Below are 20,397 nucleotides of genomic sequence, written 5' to 3'. Positions count from 1 at the left end.
GCACAATGAGAACTCGAACGGCAGGCAGCCAGTCAACCAGTCAACCAGGCAGGCAATTGCATTGCAACTGCAACACCAACCACCCACCCACATGTGATGACTGTTGCCGCTCCCAGGCTGGCTGGCTGGCTGGCTGGCTGACTTGACAGATAGTCACTCTACTTATGGGCCATATACAGCTTGACTCACACACAAATCCCATTGTCCGACGCAGAGTTGGCTGGATTTACTTCTTGAGTTCTGGGTTGAGTGCAGTTCCCGAAATGCAAACATTACGCCGACGATGGCGCCGCTATACGCTATCGTAGGGCTTATGGGTTTCATGGGAAACTCTAGAGAAGTAGAACGGGTCTAACACGTCTCTATATCAAGCCCTTGCTTCCAAAGGCAACCTCCGCTCACGGAGTTATTCTTAGAGGCAGACGCACAAGCAGACGACTGCCCTAGAATCTAAGAACAACATACATGTCGTGTGCCTGACAGCGACTAATCACTGCTCGAGCCACTCGAGTGTTGCCGATAAGGGTGGTTTTTTGTTTGAAGAGAACAGATCATGGGAATGAACGGTTGCAGTGGGTAATAGTTTGAGGTCTCTGGAGATTGGTTTGGGGAGTTGTGGAGGTTCTACCAAATCCAACAAATCGTATCCCTACAGAATGATAATAAAGAAGATCAGCATTAGAACAGCTATTTCTACCTCCTTCAGCAAAAATCGCCCTCCTAGAGTATCTAAATCTTCGGTTACAGCCGCCAGAACTTATACCTCATGTGGAAAAAATTCCATTAACTGCATTTGGAGCAGTCGTTAAGCAGGCACAAATACAACAGAACGGAACGGAACGGCATGGAGCTGGTTGCCTTTGGCTTAGAGCCATTTGAACGCTCATTTAGCGCGTGTAAGCCCGAGTAAGACGTGTCTTAACCCGGGCTGCTGGCTCATTACGACCCCAAACAATGGTCTGGAAATTCTTTGATCTTTGCCTCAGTGCCTCAGTGCGATGCTAAGCAGGTGATAAATCGTGGGCAAATGTTGACAAATTGTTGGCATGCAAAAATATGCGCGAGACATTATATATCGCACTTCCGAGATCTCAGGTGAGAGATCTGTTTTGGGCTGACCTCATTTTTGGGGAATGCAGCGTCGAGCAGGTGAAGATGATCTGCAGCAGGGATGTGGTGCAATCATAATTGGTGGAAAAACCCCCACTCATACCGAGGGCACACAAGGTCGGACTGCACTCAATTGAAAGTGTCGATGGCAGTCGCTGAGTTGAAGGTCAGCTGTCGTCGGCTGTCTGCCACAAGCTGCACTTCAGCTCAGACATGAACGAGGCATCGTGGCGTCCACTGCATCCATTATTTCTCTGGGACGGATCCCCCACCCATTTTATGAAATGCTTGCCAATAAATTGAGAGACTGAACGAAAAGATGGCACCAGCATGAAATTGCTGACAATTTAATGAGAGTATTTTATTGGTCTAGCGAATTGCCCCCAAAAAAGATGCATGAATCTGTAATTAACATGGCATTTGATGGGGGGAATTGAGACGGTAGCAAATGCCAAAATTGATTCCTTGATTTTGTACAGTTATAGCCAGACTTTGACAAGTTGCAACAGCAACATCTAGAGGTGGAGGCAGAAAGAGAGCGTGTCATGATTGCGGGCCATATAAACATTTCTCTTTATTGCCTAATGGATATGTGGCTGGAGGCAGTCCACCGGCTGTGGCTCTGGCTGTGTCTCTATCTGGTTGTTGCTCTGCTGCACTTTTATCAGTGCAACATTTCATGTTTGTGCGGCACGGCACGGCATACTGCTGCTGCCGCTGTCTATCGGTAATTGAAGCTGCCTCGTATCGATGCCATTACATGGCCAAGAAGGCTAAATTGGGTTAATTTCTGATTGATGATCAACGAGCAACGAGTAAATAAATGCTGTCGCACAACATGCTCACACACACAATTTCATTACTCGTTCCGAGAAGCACACCGCAATTGACGTCAAAAGGTGTGTGTTTGTGTTTTTTTTTCGGCTATATTTAGGCGAAGAGGTATACAAATTGTGAATTCATAAGATCGAGATGGGTTCGAGTGGTACTACGAAAACGAATTGGAACGGATTTTCGGTTTTGCTTTATGTCTCGGGGGCGCAATTGCCAGTCATTGAACTCACAAAAAGTTACATTGTATCGCCCCCTCCCATCTGTCTGTCTCCTCTGTAAGTGTTAACACATGTATTGTGTGAGAGAAGGATCCATCGCCATGAGTAATATGTTGTCAGAGGCAGTGACAGCTACAGATACAGATGGGAATTTAATGAGCACTGGCTCTGCATTCCATCCAGTTTATAGCCTGCGTGCAGTGCACAACAAAATAATCACCAGTGTATTTAGCTTAACAGCTTTCTTCTTCAAAGCATTATCTCCTCAAAGAAGAGACTTGTGGTACATATATATATATTTTTTTTTTTGTAATTGTCAACTTCCGCATTTGAAATAAAGCCATAAAATGGATTATAAACGTGTCGAGCGGCCTGTTGTCCCATAAAACATTTCTCACCCAACTGCCGTCGCAGAGACTCTACACTCGGGGAAAAAATTACCAGAAATTTGAGGGCTACATATTTTAATTTGTATAATTACAGTACATAAAGTTATCTTATATTTTATCAAAAAAATCAAAAAAAAAAAATAAATAAACATAAACAAATTTTAAAAATTTAAATATTGAATATTCAAATACAAAATTACAAAAAAACAAAAACAAAAAAGCTTACAATAAGATAAGAATATTTGATTTAAATATATTTAAAAAAAAAATATTTTTAATATTTTAATTGAATTCCTCCTCAAAATTCTTCGACCTTGATTCAACTTTTTTTTTTTAATTCATCGTAATTGTTTTTTGTTAACAAAAAAAAAACTTACATTTTGATATTAATATGAGAATATTTGATTTAAATATATTTCAAATAAATATATTTAATATTTAAATTAAATTCCAAAAAATTGAATGAATTACTGAATTGAAAAATTATTTAGTTGAAAGTTTTTTTATTTAGATGAAATATTTTAAAGACTTTTAATGCTATAAAATACAAAAATATAGCATCAGAGTCCAATAAAAAAATACAGTCTTTGGCGCACAAAAGATTTACTTTACGGTCCCACAAATCCAACAACAAAGCACAGACACAGTCTTCAAATAAAAGAGCTTGATTCGGTCCCAATAACAAAAAAAAAATCACTATTATTTATTATAATTATTATACATTTATTTCCTTTCACACTATTTTTGGAATATAAAAATCAAACATTAAATTTAAATATGGGCTGGTGTTTCTTCTTCTACTTTGCCCACTTTTCTCTGAGTGTAGTTATGTCTATGGCGCTGTGGCTCTGCGGCTCTCCAACATTCACTTCCAATTTGCGTTTGTCTTTTGTCTGTTTTGCCACCAACAAAATTATGTCATCAACTTTCAATCAATCTCAATACACTTCAATCAATTTTGCACAACAAAAAGCGCCAAAGCATTAGATATTAAAATTTATGCAATGCTCGGCTTCGTTGCAGCGGCAGCGGCAGCGCTTTCTTTTTGGGGGCTCGGAAATCGGTCAGCAGCCGGCAATCTCTGGACTTGGAACAAGAAAAGGAAGTGCCAGGCAGGCAGGCAACCAAATGTTGCAGCCACTAGCCACTAGCCACTACTGGATGCAGCTGCAATCTGCATAATTTTCGCATCACGTTTTGCATATTTTTCTAATTGAAAAAAAAAAAAAAAAAAACAAAATTCAATCATTTCATTTCGAAATGTTTTTGCGGCAACATAGTCGATGCCTCAGTCCACCAAAGGCTACCTACCTTCTTTACAGACTTCTCCCTCGCCCATGGAGTACTCCCTGCCTCCCTCACTCCTCTATAGACTCCTACCTGCCTCCCTCACTCCTCCACAGACTCCTACCTCCCTTCCTCCCTCCCCCACAGTCTTCACTCTCCTCCTCCTCCCTGCCCCACAATCAAATGCCGAATGGTACTCCCGTAATTGCATTTGGCAACGTTTAGGACCATTTATAACGCCCATTGCCACGCCCACGGGGCTGGCTACTGCTTGGATTTTCGTTTTTGGGCGGTTTGTCTTGTTGTTTGCTTTTGTGTCAACCTTTTAACCTCCACCCGATCGTGCCGCAGTCTCCTAACACAATATGTTGTCGCTGTTGCAACTGTTGCTGCCGCTAATGTTGCTGCCGCTGATGTTGCTGCTGTTGTGGTAATAATTTTCAATTAAGCGCAAAATGCTTTTATGCTCCAGTTCGATTTTTGCTTGAATGCAGAATTCCAAGCGGTATTTTGCATTTTGCATTTCATTTGCCAATCCATGGACCGACTCTGATGTCTGGGAAAACCATTCTCTCTCTCTCTCTCTCTCTCTCTCTCTCTTTCTCCCTCTCTCTTGGGGGAAACGTGCAAACGTGTCAATTTATGGTTTTTTTTCTTAGAGAAATGCCGGCCGCTGTGGCTCTCCGAGACGTTTCCATGGAAAACCGACTCTCAAAGAGAAAAACACATTTGCCCCAAAGGCGAAAAACGAAACAAATTGAAAATCTAAACGTGGCACAGAGAACAATGGGGGATGTGCCCCCTCGGAGCCCCCCAAAAAAAGGTTTATAGCCGCTTGAGTAGTTTTTGCTTCCTGCTTGGGAGGGGCAGGAGACTCCTTCTGAAGTGGGCCCTCAACGTGCATTCATTTCCTGCTGCAAGCCCTGTCCAGGCCCCCAGGATACCAGGCTTTTGCCCAATTAACAAAATGCATTCGAAGGCGGTTTTGGGCCATATAAAAATCGTTTGGGAAGCCCAAAACCAAATTGAAACATTCCTCTTCGAGTGCGGCTTTGGGATTCGATTAATGTAAGCCGCTAATGGGCAGGGGCAGAGGGGCAGGGCACTCGAGGCGCTAATCGTGCATCATGCAGGGAAATAAATTCAATTAGAACCGTAAAGCCCCTGCGCTGGCTATGCAAATGGAAACCATCGAGAAAGGTGTGGTGCCAGGGCCAGGCAGACAACCCTCTGAGCCGCAGGCCTTGGAGATGCTGTCAACACCTGGCAGGGAGGCAGGGAGGCAGGGAGGCAGGGGAGAGGAGAGGCAGGCATTGTGATAACTTCATTTCAGATTAGACGCGTCTTGGGCCGGGGACCCTTTGGGCCTGTCTGAAGGGCGCGTCATCGTCATTACGGCTGACATGTGTCTGCCACACACACAGCGACAGACACTCCCATCGAAAGGGTCATGCCCTCCACATTTCAATCTCTTTTTTTTATGCAGTGTAATAACTCTCTTTGAATAATATTCTTACCTGCGGTCTGCCCTTGATTCTCGAGTGTGAACTGTGACCCTGTAAGCCGATAGATCTCCCAAATGGGTGCCTGTTGATAGCTCTATTTCTGGTCTGATATCTTACGTAATGACGCATAGCCACGCAAAGGCCATAAACACCCCGAAGGGTAAGCGATTCAACAGGTGGCCCATGCCAACCCCATTTGCATGTGGTTACAGTGAAGGCATCGAAGGGTGAACGTGGGACTGGAGGAGCTAAAGATTGCAAAAACAAGATGCATGGCGTGTGCAGGACGCGGCAGAATGATGCTCTACCCGAGACTGGGATGGGAACTCTCTACCAGGCATAAAACAAAATTAAAACAAAATACATGTTATGTGCATGACTAGAGATATTGATGGTCTACTCTCATCATAGCCTTGCCTTCAAAGCGACTAAGTGTTGATATTTTGCTCCTTATGGGTTGCTAAAGGATACCTCTTCCCAGATACCTCTGAAAATATCTTGGAATGATGTCTCTTATGCCTTCCATCTGAAAATCTCCCCACTATGAGCTTTTAAAGCCTTGGAAATGAATCATCATTGTAGATATCCCGTCTGCGTTTAGAACTAATGAAACATGCATTTTTTCCCCTCTAATCTGCGTTTACTGTGCATGTAAATGCGGGGGAATCCCCTGAGTAAGGGGCTGCCGCACATTTGATGACTTCTAATGCCACTTCAGAGATACGCACCCTGCAGAACCGCAAGCAGGCAGGCTGTCAGCCTTATTGGCAGCCTGACAAGGTGTCAGTGGCCAGGACATGATAGGAGGGGAAGTAGGGCCAGCACATAATACTAGGGGGAGTAGGGCCAGGACATGATAGGAGGGGGAAGTGCGGCCAGGACCTGATACTCGGCGGAGTGGAGCCCGGATGACAGGCTGTTGGGTTGCGTGCTCGAAACAATTATCGCTGCGGCCTGCGCAAATCTATCAACGTTTTGATGGTTTTGAGGTTAACCTAATGAAATTAATTTTTAGTGTTCCCCAAACTCTGGATTTCTGAGTGAAAATTAATGGCCCCATCGACTTGGCCCTAGAGCGTCGTATATCATGGCTTTCAGAGGCCCAATTATACAACGGAGCCATGACGGGGCGATAAACCTTATCAGAATCTTTGAGCATTCTTTTATTTGGCTTATGATGGCACAAATGATTTTGGCCACTGACCAACTGCCCAGCGACGGCATGTGCCGCAGATAAGCCACAGTTCGCCAAAAACCCGAAAACTGATTAGACCAGAAAGACTTGAAAGAAAGAATTTGAAGCGAGTGGCGACGAGTGGCATTCTCTTATCGGAGAATGTTACGATTTATTGAACACCTGCACGGGACCTGAATCACATGCGCCAATCGGTTGGCCACATTTCCATACACCCCGAAGTACACTCCAGTAGAGGATGATGCAACCTGACATGCTCTAGAGCCCAGCAAAGTTCATTGTCACCTCAGGAGGCGGAAAGGGGAAGAGATATACAGCCTTGGTGTCTGGCAGCACTTAACCTTTTGCACCTGACTGCACACAAGGCAGCAAGGGAGGAGGAGCGACAGACGCATGCGTTGACGCTTACGTTCTTAATAAGCTTACAGTTCCGGTCTAGGCTCTGGAGATGACCTCATCCTCATCCTGGCAGGCATTGTGCACTGAGGGAAACTGGGAAACCCAGTCTGCGGGACTCACAGATTTCTGTTTTTTAGGAGTATATGCTAGACTGTAGTTCATTGGGAACAGGAGTGGTTAGGACTGCACGTAAAAAGCTATTTTGAAATGAAAGAAGTCCTGATTCACATTTAAAATGTATCAAAAGTGAGCAGAAATGTGCGCTTTGAAACTAGTCAACACTGAGACCCCTATACGAGCAGAAATGTGCCTTTTGTAAAACCAAATACATGTCGTTTGCATGACGAGGAGGAACAGAATTGAAACTAGTTCGAAGGCAGTTCGATGGGAGGTTGAGTAGGCCTAAAAGACTCACAGTTTGTTCGGAATGGAACCTAAAATCCCTCGGAACTTAAGCCCTCTAACTCTGCTTCTCAGTCTGTAATAAGAACCATAGAAACATAACCTCTGAGGCAGCTGCCGGAACGCCTTAAAAGCTTGAAACCTTGTATTTTGTTCTTGCATTCTCGGGCCAGCGACCCAGCCTTGGTCCCAGTCCCAGTCCTGGCCTGGTGGGGGAATCATGCCCCTTCTCGGGATAGGGCTTTGTACGTCTCAGTGCATGGCAGGGCAGGAGTTGTGGACGCCTTCAGCCCGAGTGCCTTTGAGTGCTGCTCGCACCGGGGAGTCATTGACATTGTCTGGCAACAGGAAATGGAGATGACTACTTGGCAGGGCGGCAGTCCCTGTGCTGGCAATTGGGGATCCTGGAATGCCAGAAGGAGAAACTTTCACTTTTTATTGCGTGGCACTCGAATTACAAAATCAAGACATCGGGTAGAGGGGGGCTACTACTGGCTGATTGCATGTCAGACGGCGATAAGAAATCGGAGTTGCAGCAGCGACTGTCAGGCGGTGCGGGTGATTGAAAGCGAAACTTAGCCCCCGAAAAAAGTGTCCATGCAGTGGAAAAGTTGTACTAAAAGTCTTGTGGCCCCTTTGTTCCTTCTCGTTGCAGCTTTATGGGCGTCTGCGTGCAGGAGGGACAGCTGCACGCCCTCACCGAGTACATAAACGGCGGCTCGCTGGAGCAGCTGCTGGCCAACAAGGAGGTGGTGCTCAGCGCCACGCAGAAGATAAGACTGGCGCTGGGTATAGCGCGGGGCATGACATATGTCCACGATGCCGGCATCTTTCACAGGGATCTGACAAGCAAGGTGAGTCCCTGGCCAGCATTTCAATGAGCTGAATCTAACCCGCCCCCCCTCCCTGCTCGGATTACAGAATGTACTTATACGCAATCTGGCCAACGATCAGTACGAAGCCGTCGTGGGGGACTTTGGCCTAGCCGCAAAGATACCAGTGAAATCGTAAGTGGATCCTTGAGCATTTGCCTCGTACGGAAACTGATCTTTACCCCAAACCCTCTTGATCGCAGCAGAAAGTCGCGCCTGGAGACAGTCGGCTCGCCGTATTGGGTCAGTCCCGAGTGCCTGAAGGGCCAGTGGTACGATCAGAGGAGCGACATCTTCTCGTTCGGCATCATCCAGTGCGAGATTATAGCGCGCATCGAGGCCGATCCGGACATGATGCCGCGCACGCCCTCCTTCGGCCTCGACTATCTGGCCTTTGTGGAGCTCTGTCCTATGGACACGCCGCCAGTGCTGCTGCGGCTGGCCTTCTACTGTTGCATCGTAAGTGCTGCAGCGCAGACCCCCCCCTCCTCGAGCTTCATGTAATGCCAAATCTCCTTTCACAGTACGATGCCAATAGCCGGCCCACGTTCCACGATGCCACCAAGAAGCTGACGCTGCTGCTGGAGAAGTACGAGCACGAGTCGTCGGCGGGCGCCAGTCCGCTGAGCTCCCTGGAGCTGATCAATTGCTCGCCCGGCGGCAGTGACAGCGAGCATGCCACGGGCCCTGCCTTGGCCTCTGCCCCGACAGTGGGCACCATTTGCACCGCGCCAGCGGGCACCTTGACGCCGCGCCATCTGCGAGACGTGGACGAGGAAGGGTTCCGTTTCCCCACGAAGTCAGCGTCGGCCGCGTTGCCGGGCACGCCCACGGGATCGGCCGGCAGCCACGTCTTCGACGATCACATGTTGCAGTCGCGGGTGCGTCGCGCCACCCAGAAGCTGGAGGCCGAGATACTGCTGCATCGGCGCTCGCTGAGCGAGAACATCATCCACTTCCCGATGCACACGTCGCCCAGCGACAAGGCGCGCTGCCATCAGATGCAGCGTCAGCGGTCCTCCACGCACTCGCCGACGCCGCCCCGCCAGTTGCCCGGCGGCAGTTCTGTTGCCGCCGCCGTCCTCTTGCCGGCGGTTGTGGTCCCCGAGCCGCCGCCCCTGCCGCCGCCCATTTCTGCCGTGCTCACGCTGCGCAAGGTGGGCGAGACGATGTGCCTGAAGGATCCGCAGTACAAGCCGGAGACGAACAAGGACCACAGCGGCACGAAGCCCAATCCGTTCGAAGCGCTCGCGCAGCTGCGCGGCGTCAAGAAGATCTTGGGCGCCAATCCGAGGACCTATGCCGCCGGGGTGGGCGATCTGTTCAGCTCGTGCTTCGAGATGCTGGCCCCGTTCTTCAAGGAGCTGGCCGCCATGCAGGGCAAGACCGTGGCCCAGGGCACGGCGACAGCAGACGGCAGTGAAGCGGCAGCTCCCAAGGCAGCGGCGACACCGGCGACGCCCAGTGAACCAAAGAGTCTGCCCGTCTCGCCGCAAATGACGCGCAAGTACAGCGCCATGGAGCTGAAGCTGCCCTATCGGGTCAGCAATGCGGCGGCAGTGCCGGCCACGGCGGCGGAGGCGGAGGAGGCTCCAACCGCCGAAGAGGACGACTGCGATGACTGCACCTCGGAGGGCGAGGACCCGGACGGAGGCGGCAACTGTGCCGATGCCGAGTCGAGCAGCGACGACAGCGCTGTGCGCCCCTCCACAGTGCCCGCGGCCCGCAAGTACCGCGCCAACTCCCTCTACACGCATCCCCTGTTTCGCGGCGGCCCCAGTGTCGCCAGTGGCCTGAAGAGCAACGCCAGTGAATTCGAGACCAGCCCGCTGCTCAAGGCCAGTGCCTCGACGGTCACGCTGACGGCCTCCACAGTTGCCGCCGCGGACTCCAATTCCTGCGAGGATCTGACCGACGGCGGAAGGAAGTCCAAAGAGCTGCCCTCGGGCAGCGGTTCGGCCACAGCAGTCGCCTCGCCCACACCCCTCTCCGGCTGCTCGGCCCCGGCTGCCACCATTTCATCGTGCACCTTTCAAGAGCTGGAGGCGCTGAAGGACGTCGAGGAAAGGATGAAGTACCAGTGCGAACAGCTGTCAACGCTGAAGACGAACCTGACGCGGCGCGACTCCATCGAGAGCGGCTTCTTCTCGTGCTTCAACGAGGAGTCGGACGCGGCCATCACCAACAACAGCTTCAGCAGGCAGCTCAACGGAATGGGCTCGTTGGGGTTTGGTTGCGGCGGCGCGGCCAGCAGTAGCAGCAGCTGCACCTACGAACAGTACAAGACGCTAATGCTCGACGCAGCAGGCGGCGCAAGCAGTGAAATCAAGTGAGTGTTTGCCCAGTCCGAGTCCGAATCCCTTACTAATCCTCAACGGTTTCAATTTCAGCGATAAACTGGCGAGCCTGTGTCGATGCTGCTACTATGCGACTTCCACATCGAATGCTGCTGTGGCCGTTACAGCCGCCGCTGCCCAACAACAGCAGCAGCTCAATGACACCTCCTCGACCTCATCTTCGGTGCTGCTGATCGACAACGATCCGGCAGTGATTGGCGCCAACAACACGTCGTCGTCCACGGCGCTGGACTCCATGGATGATCTGGATGCCGAAATTTTGGCACCGCGTCCGCACCAGCGTCGCTACACCTGCCACCATGCCCTGCTCAGCGGCAATGTCAGCGATTCGCAGATGGCGGCCACGGCCGGACTGATCAATCGCCTGGCCCTCGACTCGGAGATACACACGCTGCTGCAGCGCAGTCCGTTTGCCACGAATCAGCTGCTGTACTGCAAGAATCGCACCTCGTCCATCTACACGGACAGCTCGGACGACATCAGCAGCCTGGCCGGCTCCGATTCACTGCTCTGGGACGATCGCTCCTTCACGGCCCTGCCCAGCACACGATCGGCGCAAATAGCCAAGATTGTCGAGTACTTTGAGCGCAAGCGGCAGGACTCTTCGCCGCCATCCATGCACCATCGGAACGGCAATGGCACTGTGGCCGCGGCTGTGGCTGCCTCAGCCCTGGGCTCCAACTACCTCTCGTATGAGTCGCGCCGCTACTCGGACTTCAAGCGACACCTAACCCCGGACGCCCTGTGCTTCGATCTGGAAAAGAAGCCGGCCCACCAGCGGATGATGGTGTGCGAGGGAGCGGTCAAGTCGAAGCTGCCCATATTCGACAAGAAGAAGCATCAGGTGACGAACAGCGGCCAGGTCGGATAGCCGCAGGATAGTCTAAGCCATGCCACGGATTCCTTTATCAATTTTTTTGTTTAACAAGTTCTAAATTCCTTGAGATTTGAATTTCCCCCAAAAGTCGGCAGTACGAGTACCACTCGATAAGAGAAAACATCAGCCACATTTATTTATAGTTTCTAATATCGTATCGTATCGCATCATGTGTATAGAGCAGATTGCAATTACAGATAAGCCAAATTATTCTATTAAAAATTAAGAATGTTTTGCCCAAGAGAGCATAAGAGTAACCAATTCGTTTGTATTAGTTTTTTGGTAAAATTGTGTCCAACTTATCGTTTTGTATGGATATTACCTAAACATAATCATATACATCGTACATCGTACTGGTTCCTAGTCCTTCAAATTTACACTTTCTATACATCCTATGCTAAATTAGAGCGGAAAGTATTTAGTATTTATTCTAATTAAACCTAATCAAACCTGTCGAAATGGCATAGCTATTCTTTATGCATACATTATATCCCATTATTTATTTGATTTTGTTGTCTAAACACTGTATAAAAGCGATTATGTCTACACAATTAATATACAAAAAAAAAACCTAAATACAAATATACACATTTATATATAATGGCATATTGCAATACATACATTTTAAACTGTAACTGTAACTAGCTACCATTTAAGGTCAAATTTAAATATCGTATCTATATCTATATATCTATGTAGACTGTTCAACGTGAGGTTGTAAGACTTGAACGCCCCCCCCCCCCCCATTTACCCCTCGAAAACTGTACAGAACTGGTCCCCCGATTCGAGAGAACCAATATCCAAAAAACGGGCTTAATATCGGCGTATGTTTTAAGTTTTAGTTTTTGAAAATAAATACATTTGTATACATCCAAAAAAAAAGCCTGATTGAAAGCACGCTGGCCGATCAATTGGAACATTTTACACGTGTATATTATTATTTTTCTTCGTTTTAAATCGGCTACAATTAGACTCTCAATTACCAGAAAAACGTATACATATTTCGAAAATGCGAAAAGGCGAAGACTGAGCCACCATTTATGAATCGGCTAGTAGTTTCCATTATACAAACGATAGTAAAATATTCTAGATTTGATTATTGTATCGATCGGCTCCAACTGAAGCGACTTACTTTAGCAGCATAGACTTTGTTCAACAGAGAAATTAATTAAGATCACGCGAGTGTACATAAATACATATGTTAGCTGAAAATAAGGCATGAAACATACATACATACATATGTGTACATAGCATTCAGAAGGAGTTAATCTGTAGAATGATTGTTAAGAAATTGATGTCGTCCATTTGAGCATAATAACACTTCAACCTCATTGCATCGTCTTGTTAAATGGGTTCTATGTGAGGCCAAAAATTAGAAAATCATGAATTTAAAATTCATTTCCGGTTGCCAATCAAACACATGGGTGCACCTACCAATGTGTGGGTGCATAACATGTATAAGTATTATATTATATTATCACAGTGGAATCACAGTCCATCCCAGGCATACATATATACACATATATATATATATATATATAAACGACTCAGTTACAGTTTTTAACCATCATAAAATCGAAGAAAGAATAAATTTAATACACACGAAGAATTTTGTAAAACTGTAAAACTGAATTGTACTCAATCAATAAATACAGATATAGAAAGATGACAGACTTTCGATTGCCTTCGACTTGAAGCATCCTCAATCTATTTCAGTCCGTTTCAGCTGACTACAATCGTTTTCAATTGTTCATTGAAACGGATTGAAACGTGTAACAATCGACTATCTACATACATTATAGACGAATGTTGGTTTTTACATGTAGAAATATAAATTCTACACGCACGTTATGTACAGTGTGACCGCATATAACGCATATCGATATTACATTTTCTATCAATAGGTATATCGATAGCACTGATAACTGTTTTTGGCGATAGCGAGCCCGGTCAGTTCAAATTCAAATTGCGCTAGTAACTTAAAATCTCTAGGCTCACCGCAGCTGTAAATAAATAAATTAAACGCTTCAATAAATAATACAAAAAATATATATATAAACATTTTTATTTTCCAGATTATAGGCTAATACGGCCCACTGTTCTGCAGCGCGTAGAACGCTTCGGGAAGCTGCTGTGACCATGAGGCCACCGCTGTACCGGATGTATATCTTACCTGGTATTAATAGCCGTCCTCCTCAGCATCGGGATGAAGTCACTAAGTCAAGTTCTATGATTTACATGACAAACACAAGAAAAAACTGGAAGAAGGTATGTTTTTATCAGCTATATTGTCCGTTTTTCCCACTGTGGGCCATAGCGAGATTTGACCAGTGCCCAGCACCTGCAGTTTAACGGTCCCCATTTCCAGTCAAATTGCAAATAAATTATCATATCAGAATTTCGTTTATTTTTCATTGATTTCTATGGTACAAATAATAATCTTGCAAATTGTGAGTACTACTTAGGGATTGTGTTAAGTGGAATAATACGAAAAGCTTTTATCTCATTTCCGACGATTCGGGAGTCCAATGAGAAAGTGTTCCGCATGCGTACATTCAAATCAGACTCGCAAAAGGTCGTAAGGTCGTTAGGTAAATGGGACTGTATGGTTCGTTGGTGGCTGGATGCATGTACTAGTTATATATGGACTTACGACTAACAATAAGCTGTAGAACAAGAACTAGATTACCACATCGTCTACTTCTACGCAGATTCCCTGCTTTCAAGAACTTTGAATAAATAATACAAACTAAAATTGGACTAAACTAACTCCTCGGAGCTCCTTGGGGACTTAGCTGAGCGTCAGACTTCGAGGTCCCATGCGGGGCACATTCCGTGGTCCGGCCTGGGCCTTTGGCAGCTCCGCGGACTTGCGTGCGCCATCCTCCTCGTCCTCGTCTCCGAAGAGCAGGGCCGCCAGGCTAGTCTCGAAAGTGGACTTCTTGCGCTGCGTCGGCTTTACGCTTCCAGCTGGCGCTTGGGTAGTTGTTGTGGTTGTTGCTGTGGCAGCAGCTTTCGTTGTTCCGGGCTGATTGGTGGTGGATGTCGTAGTGGTTTTGGAGGACGAACTGCTGCTGGTGGCAGCTGCCGTCGCCGGTTTCGCTGTGCTCGTGGTGACCGCCACCAGAGGCAGTGCCAGGGGCTGATTTTGGTCTCTGTTATTGGCCTCTTCATGGTCGATCTGCTGCTCTACGTGCTGGTAGCCTGGCGGATAGATGGGCTTGAATCCGCCCTGCAGCTGCGGCTGAAAGCTGTCCAGCTCGGGATTCTTCTCCGCTGTCAGTGCGCTGGCTGTGGCCGACTCCTTTTCCTTCGTCTCTTCAGCCGGCTCCACATCGGCCCGGTTGATGCTGTTCTTCTCGTAGATCGCCTGGTCCGTGGTTGAGGGCACAATGTTCCAGTTGACTGCCGCAGCACCGCTGGCTCCCGCTCCCCCTCCGCCCAGACTTACGCTGGGATAGAAGGGCGCCATGAAGTTCTTCTCGTAATTCTGGCCGCGCAGATCAAAGTCGCTGCTGAGTCCCTCCTCCGTCTGGGTGTCCTGCCGAATCTCGCTGATCACGGGCGTGGCCAGGTTGATGTTGGAGAACTTCTGATCCTGGTCCCCGGCTGCCGACGTCCGTCGGAAGACGCTGGGCTCTGTGGGCGTGTATGCAATGGCAATGGGGGTTTCGGTGCCGGTACCAAAGGCTCCGTGGATGATTCGTGGAGCAATGAGCACGCCCGGCACATGGCCCTGAGACTCGGGATTCGGGTTGAGTTCGGAGTACGATGGATCGGGTTTCTCGATTGGATACGGGAACTTCTCCTTGGGCATCTGCTGGGCCTTGTTCTGCTGCTGCAGCGACTGCGGCTTCTTGTTCTTCAGAATCGGCTCCTGGGGCTGGTCACGAATCACCGAGAATGGCGTGTTCTGGTACTCCGCTGGGGCCGAAGGTGGCTCTCCTTCGATCTGTTGCTTCTCTGATCCTTTCAGGGGGAACACCACGTACATTCCACTGGGGTCCAGCTTCTGCTGGCTAAAGCTTGAGGCCTCCGCCTCCTGGGGATCATTGTCGGCCGTAACTTGAATCTCCCCAGCTCCAGTATCATCTCCGGGCAGGCTCACCGCCTTCTTCTGGGACTGCAGCATTTGCAGGGTAACCACGGGCTCCAGTTTGGTCTCCTCCACGCCCATGCGATCCTTGCTGGGCGTCACCGGCTGTGGCGGATCGTTGATCACCAAATCCTCCTCCTCAAAGTCTGCCGCTCCCTCGGCATTGATGGTCTGGTACGGCTCAGAGCCGGCCGATGGTGCATGTCGCTCTGCCGGATAGCCATCGACGGATCGCAGGGGTCCATTGGCAGGACCTGGCCCACTCGGGCGACGCGCGTACATGTGATCCGGGCGGTAGGGCATGTTCTGGCCACCGTAGGGCGGCAGGCGGTAGACCCGTCTGTTTATATCGCCGCCGACACCTTGTGGCCCCACGGGATACTCGGAGATGCGGTTCATGGGGTAGCGCTTTTGCAGCATCTGCTGCTGCAGGGGCTGTCGGCGGTGGGCGAAATGGGGCGGCGCAGAGGGATTGTAGGGTCGCTTCATGCCCTGCGTGGGCAGGCGGATGTTGCCCGGGTCCTGCTTCAGTGTTGGCGGATGGCCGCTGGAGATCTTCGCATTGGGCCGGAACTGGGGCAGAATGTTGGGCAAGTTGCTGGGCCGTGGACCACCCTGGGGCTTGCGGTTGAACTCATTGTAGAAGGGAGGACGATTGCCAGGCGTGGACGGAACCTGTGGCCCAGACGAAGTGGTGGGGTAGCGCGGCGGCGGCTCCATATCCCGAGAGGGCTGCTCGCCATGTCCCGGCTGCTGGGCAGGGAATTTCTAGAGGAGGGAAACAGACCAGATTAGTTGGAGGACCCATGGCTTTAAGAAGGCACTCACCAATTGCTGTTGCTGCTGGTTGAGGTTGACCACTTCGTGCTGCTGGATCTGCACATTGGCGCCGGGCGTCTCCTCGTCTTTGACCTTGGGAAAGACGACGGGATTGGAGTTGTGTATCTGCTGCAGACTCAGCGGCTGCGCATGGCCATTGATGTGGGGTCCGGCAGGCGGACCGGGCCCAATAGCCGAAGATGCCAGCTCCACGGAGGACTCCTCGTCCAGCACTGGGAAGCGAATGTTGCTGGAGACGAGGAGATCCTGGGTGTCATCCCCATTCACCGCCGGCCGCGTGGGTGGCGTCTGGTGCGGCGTCGACGCCTTAGTGGGCTGGTAAGACGGAGCTGGCTGCTCTGTCTTCGGGGCCGCTGGCTTATTCGCTGGCCTGATGTTGGAGCCAATCAGTGGCAGCTGCTGGTATGGGCTGGGCGCCTCTGGCGGCGGCTCTTGGTAGGAACCGGCTGGCACAGTGGTTCCAACTGTGGCCATGTTTCCGTTCTGGTGGAAGTTGGAGTTCTGCTGAACTTTCGGCATCTGCTGATAGCTCGTGGGCATTGGGGGCTCCTGGGGAGCTGCCGGCTTGTACGGCACTGGCACAGGTCGCTTAATGTTGCCAATGTCCTCGTTAATCACCTGGCCGTACTGGACGCCCGGCGTGTCCTTGGCAAAGAGCGGCTCCTTCTCGACGCTGGGATGGCCCACGCTCACCTGCTGCACCTGGCTGCCGAGCACAAAGGAGGCCGAGTGCTGTCCGGGCGAGATGACCACGTTGTTGATCTGGCCAGGCACCGGTCGGTATTGCATCACATTCGGCTGCTGCACCTGATAGGACACATATTCGTTGCTATAGTTCTCCTGGCTGCCCGAGATCACCTTCTGATCGTTGGGGTATGGACTCTGTCCGGGAGTGGTCCCTGCTCCTGGTGTGGTAGGACGTTGGGGTGCTCCGGGCTGCGGTTGGGGCTGTCCGACTGCCTGTTGCATGGCGAATGGCGATGGCTTTGAGGGGGCAATCGGTTCTATTAGATTGCCCTGGGAATCAAATCCTTGGTTCTGTTGGTAGTTGTGCGCCACTGCAGACTCTTCTTCCGCCAGGCTGTTGAATATGTCACTGAGCGTCATTGGCGGTCTTGGTGGGGGCTGTAGCTGCTGTTGTTGCTGTTGCTGTTGCTGTTGCTGATGTTGTTGCTGCTGCTGCTGCTGTTGTTGCTGCTGTTGGTGCTGCTGCTGCTGTTGCTGCTGCTGCTGTTGCTGCTGCGGCTGCTTCTGCTGCTGCTGCTGCTGCAGTTGCTGCTGCTGCTGCTGCTGTTGTTGCTGCTGCTGCTGCTGTTGTTGCTGCTGCTGCTGCTGTTGTTGCTGCTGCTGCTGCGGCTGCTTCTGCTGCTGCTGCTGTTGTTGCTGTTGTTGCTGCTGCTGTTGTTGCTGCTTCTGCTGTTGCTGCTGCAGATGTTGCTGTTGCATATGTTGCTGTTGCATATGTTGCTGTTGCATATGTTGCTGTTGCATATGTTGCTGTTGCATATATTGCTGCTGTTCCTGTTGCTGGAACTTCTGCTGTTGCTGTTGATATTGCTGCTCTTGCTCCTTCTGCAACTGCTGCTCCTTCTGCTGCTGCTGTTCCTCCGCCTGCGTGTTCTTCTGGCCCAAAGTGTGGTACACATCCGCGGGATCGAGATTCGGTATGCCTGTGCCTGGTATGGGGCTGAAGGGCGGCGGTGGCGTGGGACCCTCCGTGAAGACAACGGGTGGACTTGTGCTGGAGGTGGTGTACATTTTCGCGGTCGTCATGGGCTCTGTTGGAAAGATGGCTGCCTGAGGTGTGGCATGATGGGTGGTGAATGCCACATCGCTGCTGCTGGGAGTGGGACGCGGCTGTTGGGTGGTGCTTGGGCGTCGCTCCTCCTGTTCGATCGGTGTCCTGCTGCTACTGCTGGGCAATGTGGGACTGTACTTCTTGGTGGGCACAAACTTCTTGCGGGTGGTGCTGGTGCGTGGCGGCTGAGTGGTTGTGGGGGCAGCATGCAGCGGAATGGGCCGACGGGACGTGGTGGTGTACTTGGCCGCCGGAACAGTTGTTGTTGTCGTCGCTGTTGTTGTTGTTGTCGTCACGGGGATGGGTCTCCTGGATGGCGGCAACGTTCCTTTGGTAGTGGTCCCTGCCGTGGTGGTTGCCTTGGTTGTGGTGCTCGTGCTGCTGCTGCTGCTGCTGCTGCTGCTGCTGCTGCTACTGTGATGCGGATAGTAGGCTCCTGCAGTGGGGGTCACTGCCGTGAGTTTCGTTGTCGGCACCGTGAAGTAATTGGAGCTGTGGTAGCTGGGCGGCGGAGGCGTCACCGGAGCCACCACGGAGGTGGGCTTCTTGTTGGTGATGTAGTTCTTGTTGCTGCCCTGGTACTTGAGATTGGCATACGAGCTGGAGACCAGCGGGTAGACGAACTTCGAGGACGAGTACTTCACCGGCAGGTTGAGGAAGTCGTGTATGTTCGGCGAGGAGGCACCGCTCAGCACTATCTTCTCGTTGGGATCGAGCACCTCGTTGATCTCGGGCTGGATGCCGGCCTGCTTTTTGGCACTGAAGTCCAGCTGCCCCGACACGGGATCTTGCCGGGGATAGTAGGGCTTGCCCTCGTTGAAGATCTGATTGGGCAGCACATAGCTGGTGGAGATGATGTCCTCTTCGCCCGAAAGGTCAGCATTGCGTGCCTCCAGGGGCAGCAGAGCCGATGGTGTTTCTGTCGAGGGTGTGGCTTTTGTTGAGCCGAGAAGCAGCAACGCCAGCAGCACCCTGAAATCGAGGCTGGCCATCATTTTGTGGCTGCAAACAGAAATAAAAATGAAGTCTTAATCTTTAATTTGAATGTTGGATCGAGTAAATGTTTCATTGGAAGAGAAGAAAAGACCTTCCGCCCCAGCAAAGACCACTCTTGATTTCAGAGTCCGCGCAAGGCCGCTGTCACTTCAAAAGCTTTGACGGCAGACCGCTTCCACATTTATGGTGCGAAAATTGCAGCCAGTTGCAGCAGTCGTTGCTGTTGTGGCAAGTGTTGGTGTTGCAGCCACAGCCACATTGCCATTCCACTCGGCAATTTGTCAGGCTGGCCGAGGCCTCGGCCGGGCACCGTAGGTAGCCTTAATTGAGACATGCCTGTGCTGTGGCATCTAGTGGCTTCTGGGCGAGAAGTGTTTTGGCCAAAACCGAAGTACTACTCAGGGAGCAGGTCTCCTGCGCTAAATGCTGGACACGGGCCAGGACACTGTGTAGACACAGTGTCGCTTACAATTAAACCAACTGGTGGACACCAAATGTGGAGTGGTCTGTGGCACTGTTGGACCAGCTATTGGATTGCTTTGATTTTCATGAAAAAAAAAGCAACAGCGGCAGTGGCAGTGGCAGCGGCAGCTGCAGCTTCAGCAAATAAAAAGGAAAAAGTGAAATTTTACCAAATGTGAGCAGCCAGTTTTTGCACTGTGGAAAACCCGTCTGGGAGTTGTTGTATTTGTTGTTTGTCGCTGGTTGTTTCTGGTTGTTGTGGTTGTTATGTCAAACGAGCCAAATGCCAAATGATGGCCTGGACCGCAGCGCCGACTATTGTCTAATGCTGTACCAATATATTCTGCCACAGTCAGAGCCCAAATTGAATGCTTTCGATTCGCTTCATCTTCAATGGCCGCAGAAATTCACTTTCAAAAACACAGTTCAACTTTCATTCAATCAAAATACATCGATAATGTCACACAAGCGGCAGACCCAACGCTAATTATGACTGACTCACCAGGCCACAGATATAGCCACAAGCCAAACATCCAACATCCAAACATCCAACGTCAATGTCAAAAAGCAAAAGCCACTCAAAGCCAAGGAGGGAGCCGTTGCCAAAGCCTCATTATACGGTTTAATCACAGCAGCATCGACTGTCAATCAAGCATTGTAGAAATTTATTCAAAGTGCACAAGGAAAGAGCTGCTGCTCCAAAAGAATCTCAATGAATGAAAGTGCAATGCCAATTGGCAGTAATCTACCGATGGTGTCT

The 20,397-nt window shown here is 50.1% G+C and overlaps 2 protein-coding genes across 4 annotated transcripts in view; one reads left to right on the top strand and one right to left on the bottom strand.

Annotated features, from left to right (window-relative positions):
- The window catches only part of LOC108156506, a 53,468-nt gene extending 41,766 nt beyond the window's left edge, over window positions 1-11,702 (top strand). For 2 of the 3 annotated variants that reach the window (XM_033388780.1, XM_017288008.2), the window contains exons 4-8: window positions 7,995-8,193; window positions 8,261-8,346; window positions 8,415-8,670; window positions 8,736-10,540; window positions 10,602-11,702. In XM_033388780.1, the coding sequence (XP_033244671.1) occupies window positions 7,995-8,193; window positions 8,261-8,346; window positions 8,415-8,670; window positions 8,736-10,540; window positions 10,602-11,439 (3,184 nt within the window). In that variant the 3' untranslated portion in view covers window positions 11,440-11,702. The remainder of the gene's footprint in view (window positions 1-7,994; window positions 8,194-8,260; window positions 8,347-8,414; window positions 8,671-8,735; window positions 10,541-10,601) is intronic. The other variant, XM_033388781.1, reaches the window with a different exon arrangement.
- A 2,127-nt stretch (window positions 11,703-13,829) lies between these two features.
- On the bottom strand, window positions 13,830-19,176 carry LOC108157697 (chromatin modification-related protein eaf-1). The gene is made up of 3 exons (XM_033389950.1): window positions 17,875-19,176; window positions 16,370-17,784; window positions 13,830-16,309 (listed from the first exon to the last, which is right to left on the bottom strand). Exons 1-3 carry the CDS (start codon window positions 19,172-19,174, stop codon window positions 14,237-14,239), a joined length of 4,788 nt encoding a protein of 1,595 aa, XP_033245841.1. The 5' UTR covers window positions 19,175-19,176; the 3' UTR covers window positions 13,830-14,236.
- Window positions 19,177-20,397: the final 1,221 nt, after the last annotated feature.

Source organism: Drosophila miranda, chromosome 2 (assembly GCF_003369915.1).
Source record: "Drosophila miranda strain MSH22 chromosome 2, D.miranda_PacBio2.1, whole genome shotgun sequence".
NCBI lineage: Eukaryota > Metazoa > Arthropoda > Insecta > Diptera > Drosophilidae > Drosophila > Drosophila miranda.
This window is presented reverse-complemented; position numbering and strand designations above follow the sequence as displayed.

Bases quoted from the DNA above. Each gene is read 5' to 3' on its own strand.
- LOC108157697 (XM_033389950.1), bottom strand. From the start codon at position 19,174: ATGATGGCCAGCCTCGATTTCAGGGTGCTGCTGGCGTTGCTGCTTCTC. The intron at 17,785-17,874 runs ATATGCAACAGC...AGAAGCAGCAAC, and splicing joins GCAATATATGCAACAGCAAC to AACAGCAGCAGCAACAACAG. The intron at 16,310-16,369 runs GTGAGTGCCTTC...TCCCTCCTCTAG, and splicing joins ACCAGCAGCAACAGCAATTG to AAATTCCCTGCCCAGCAGCC.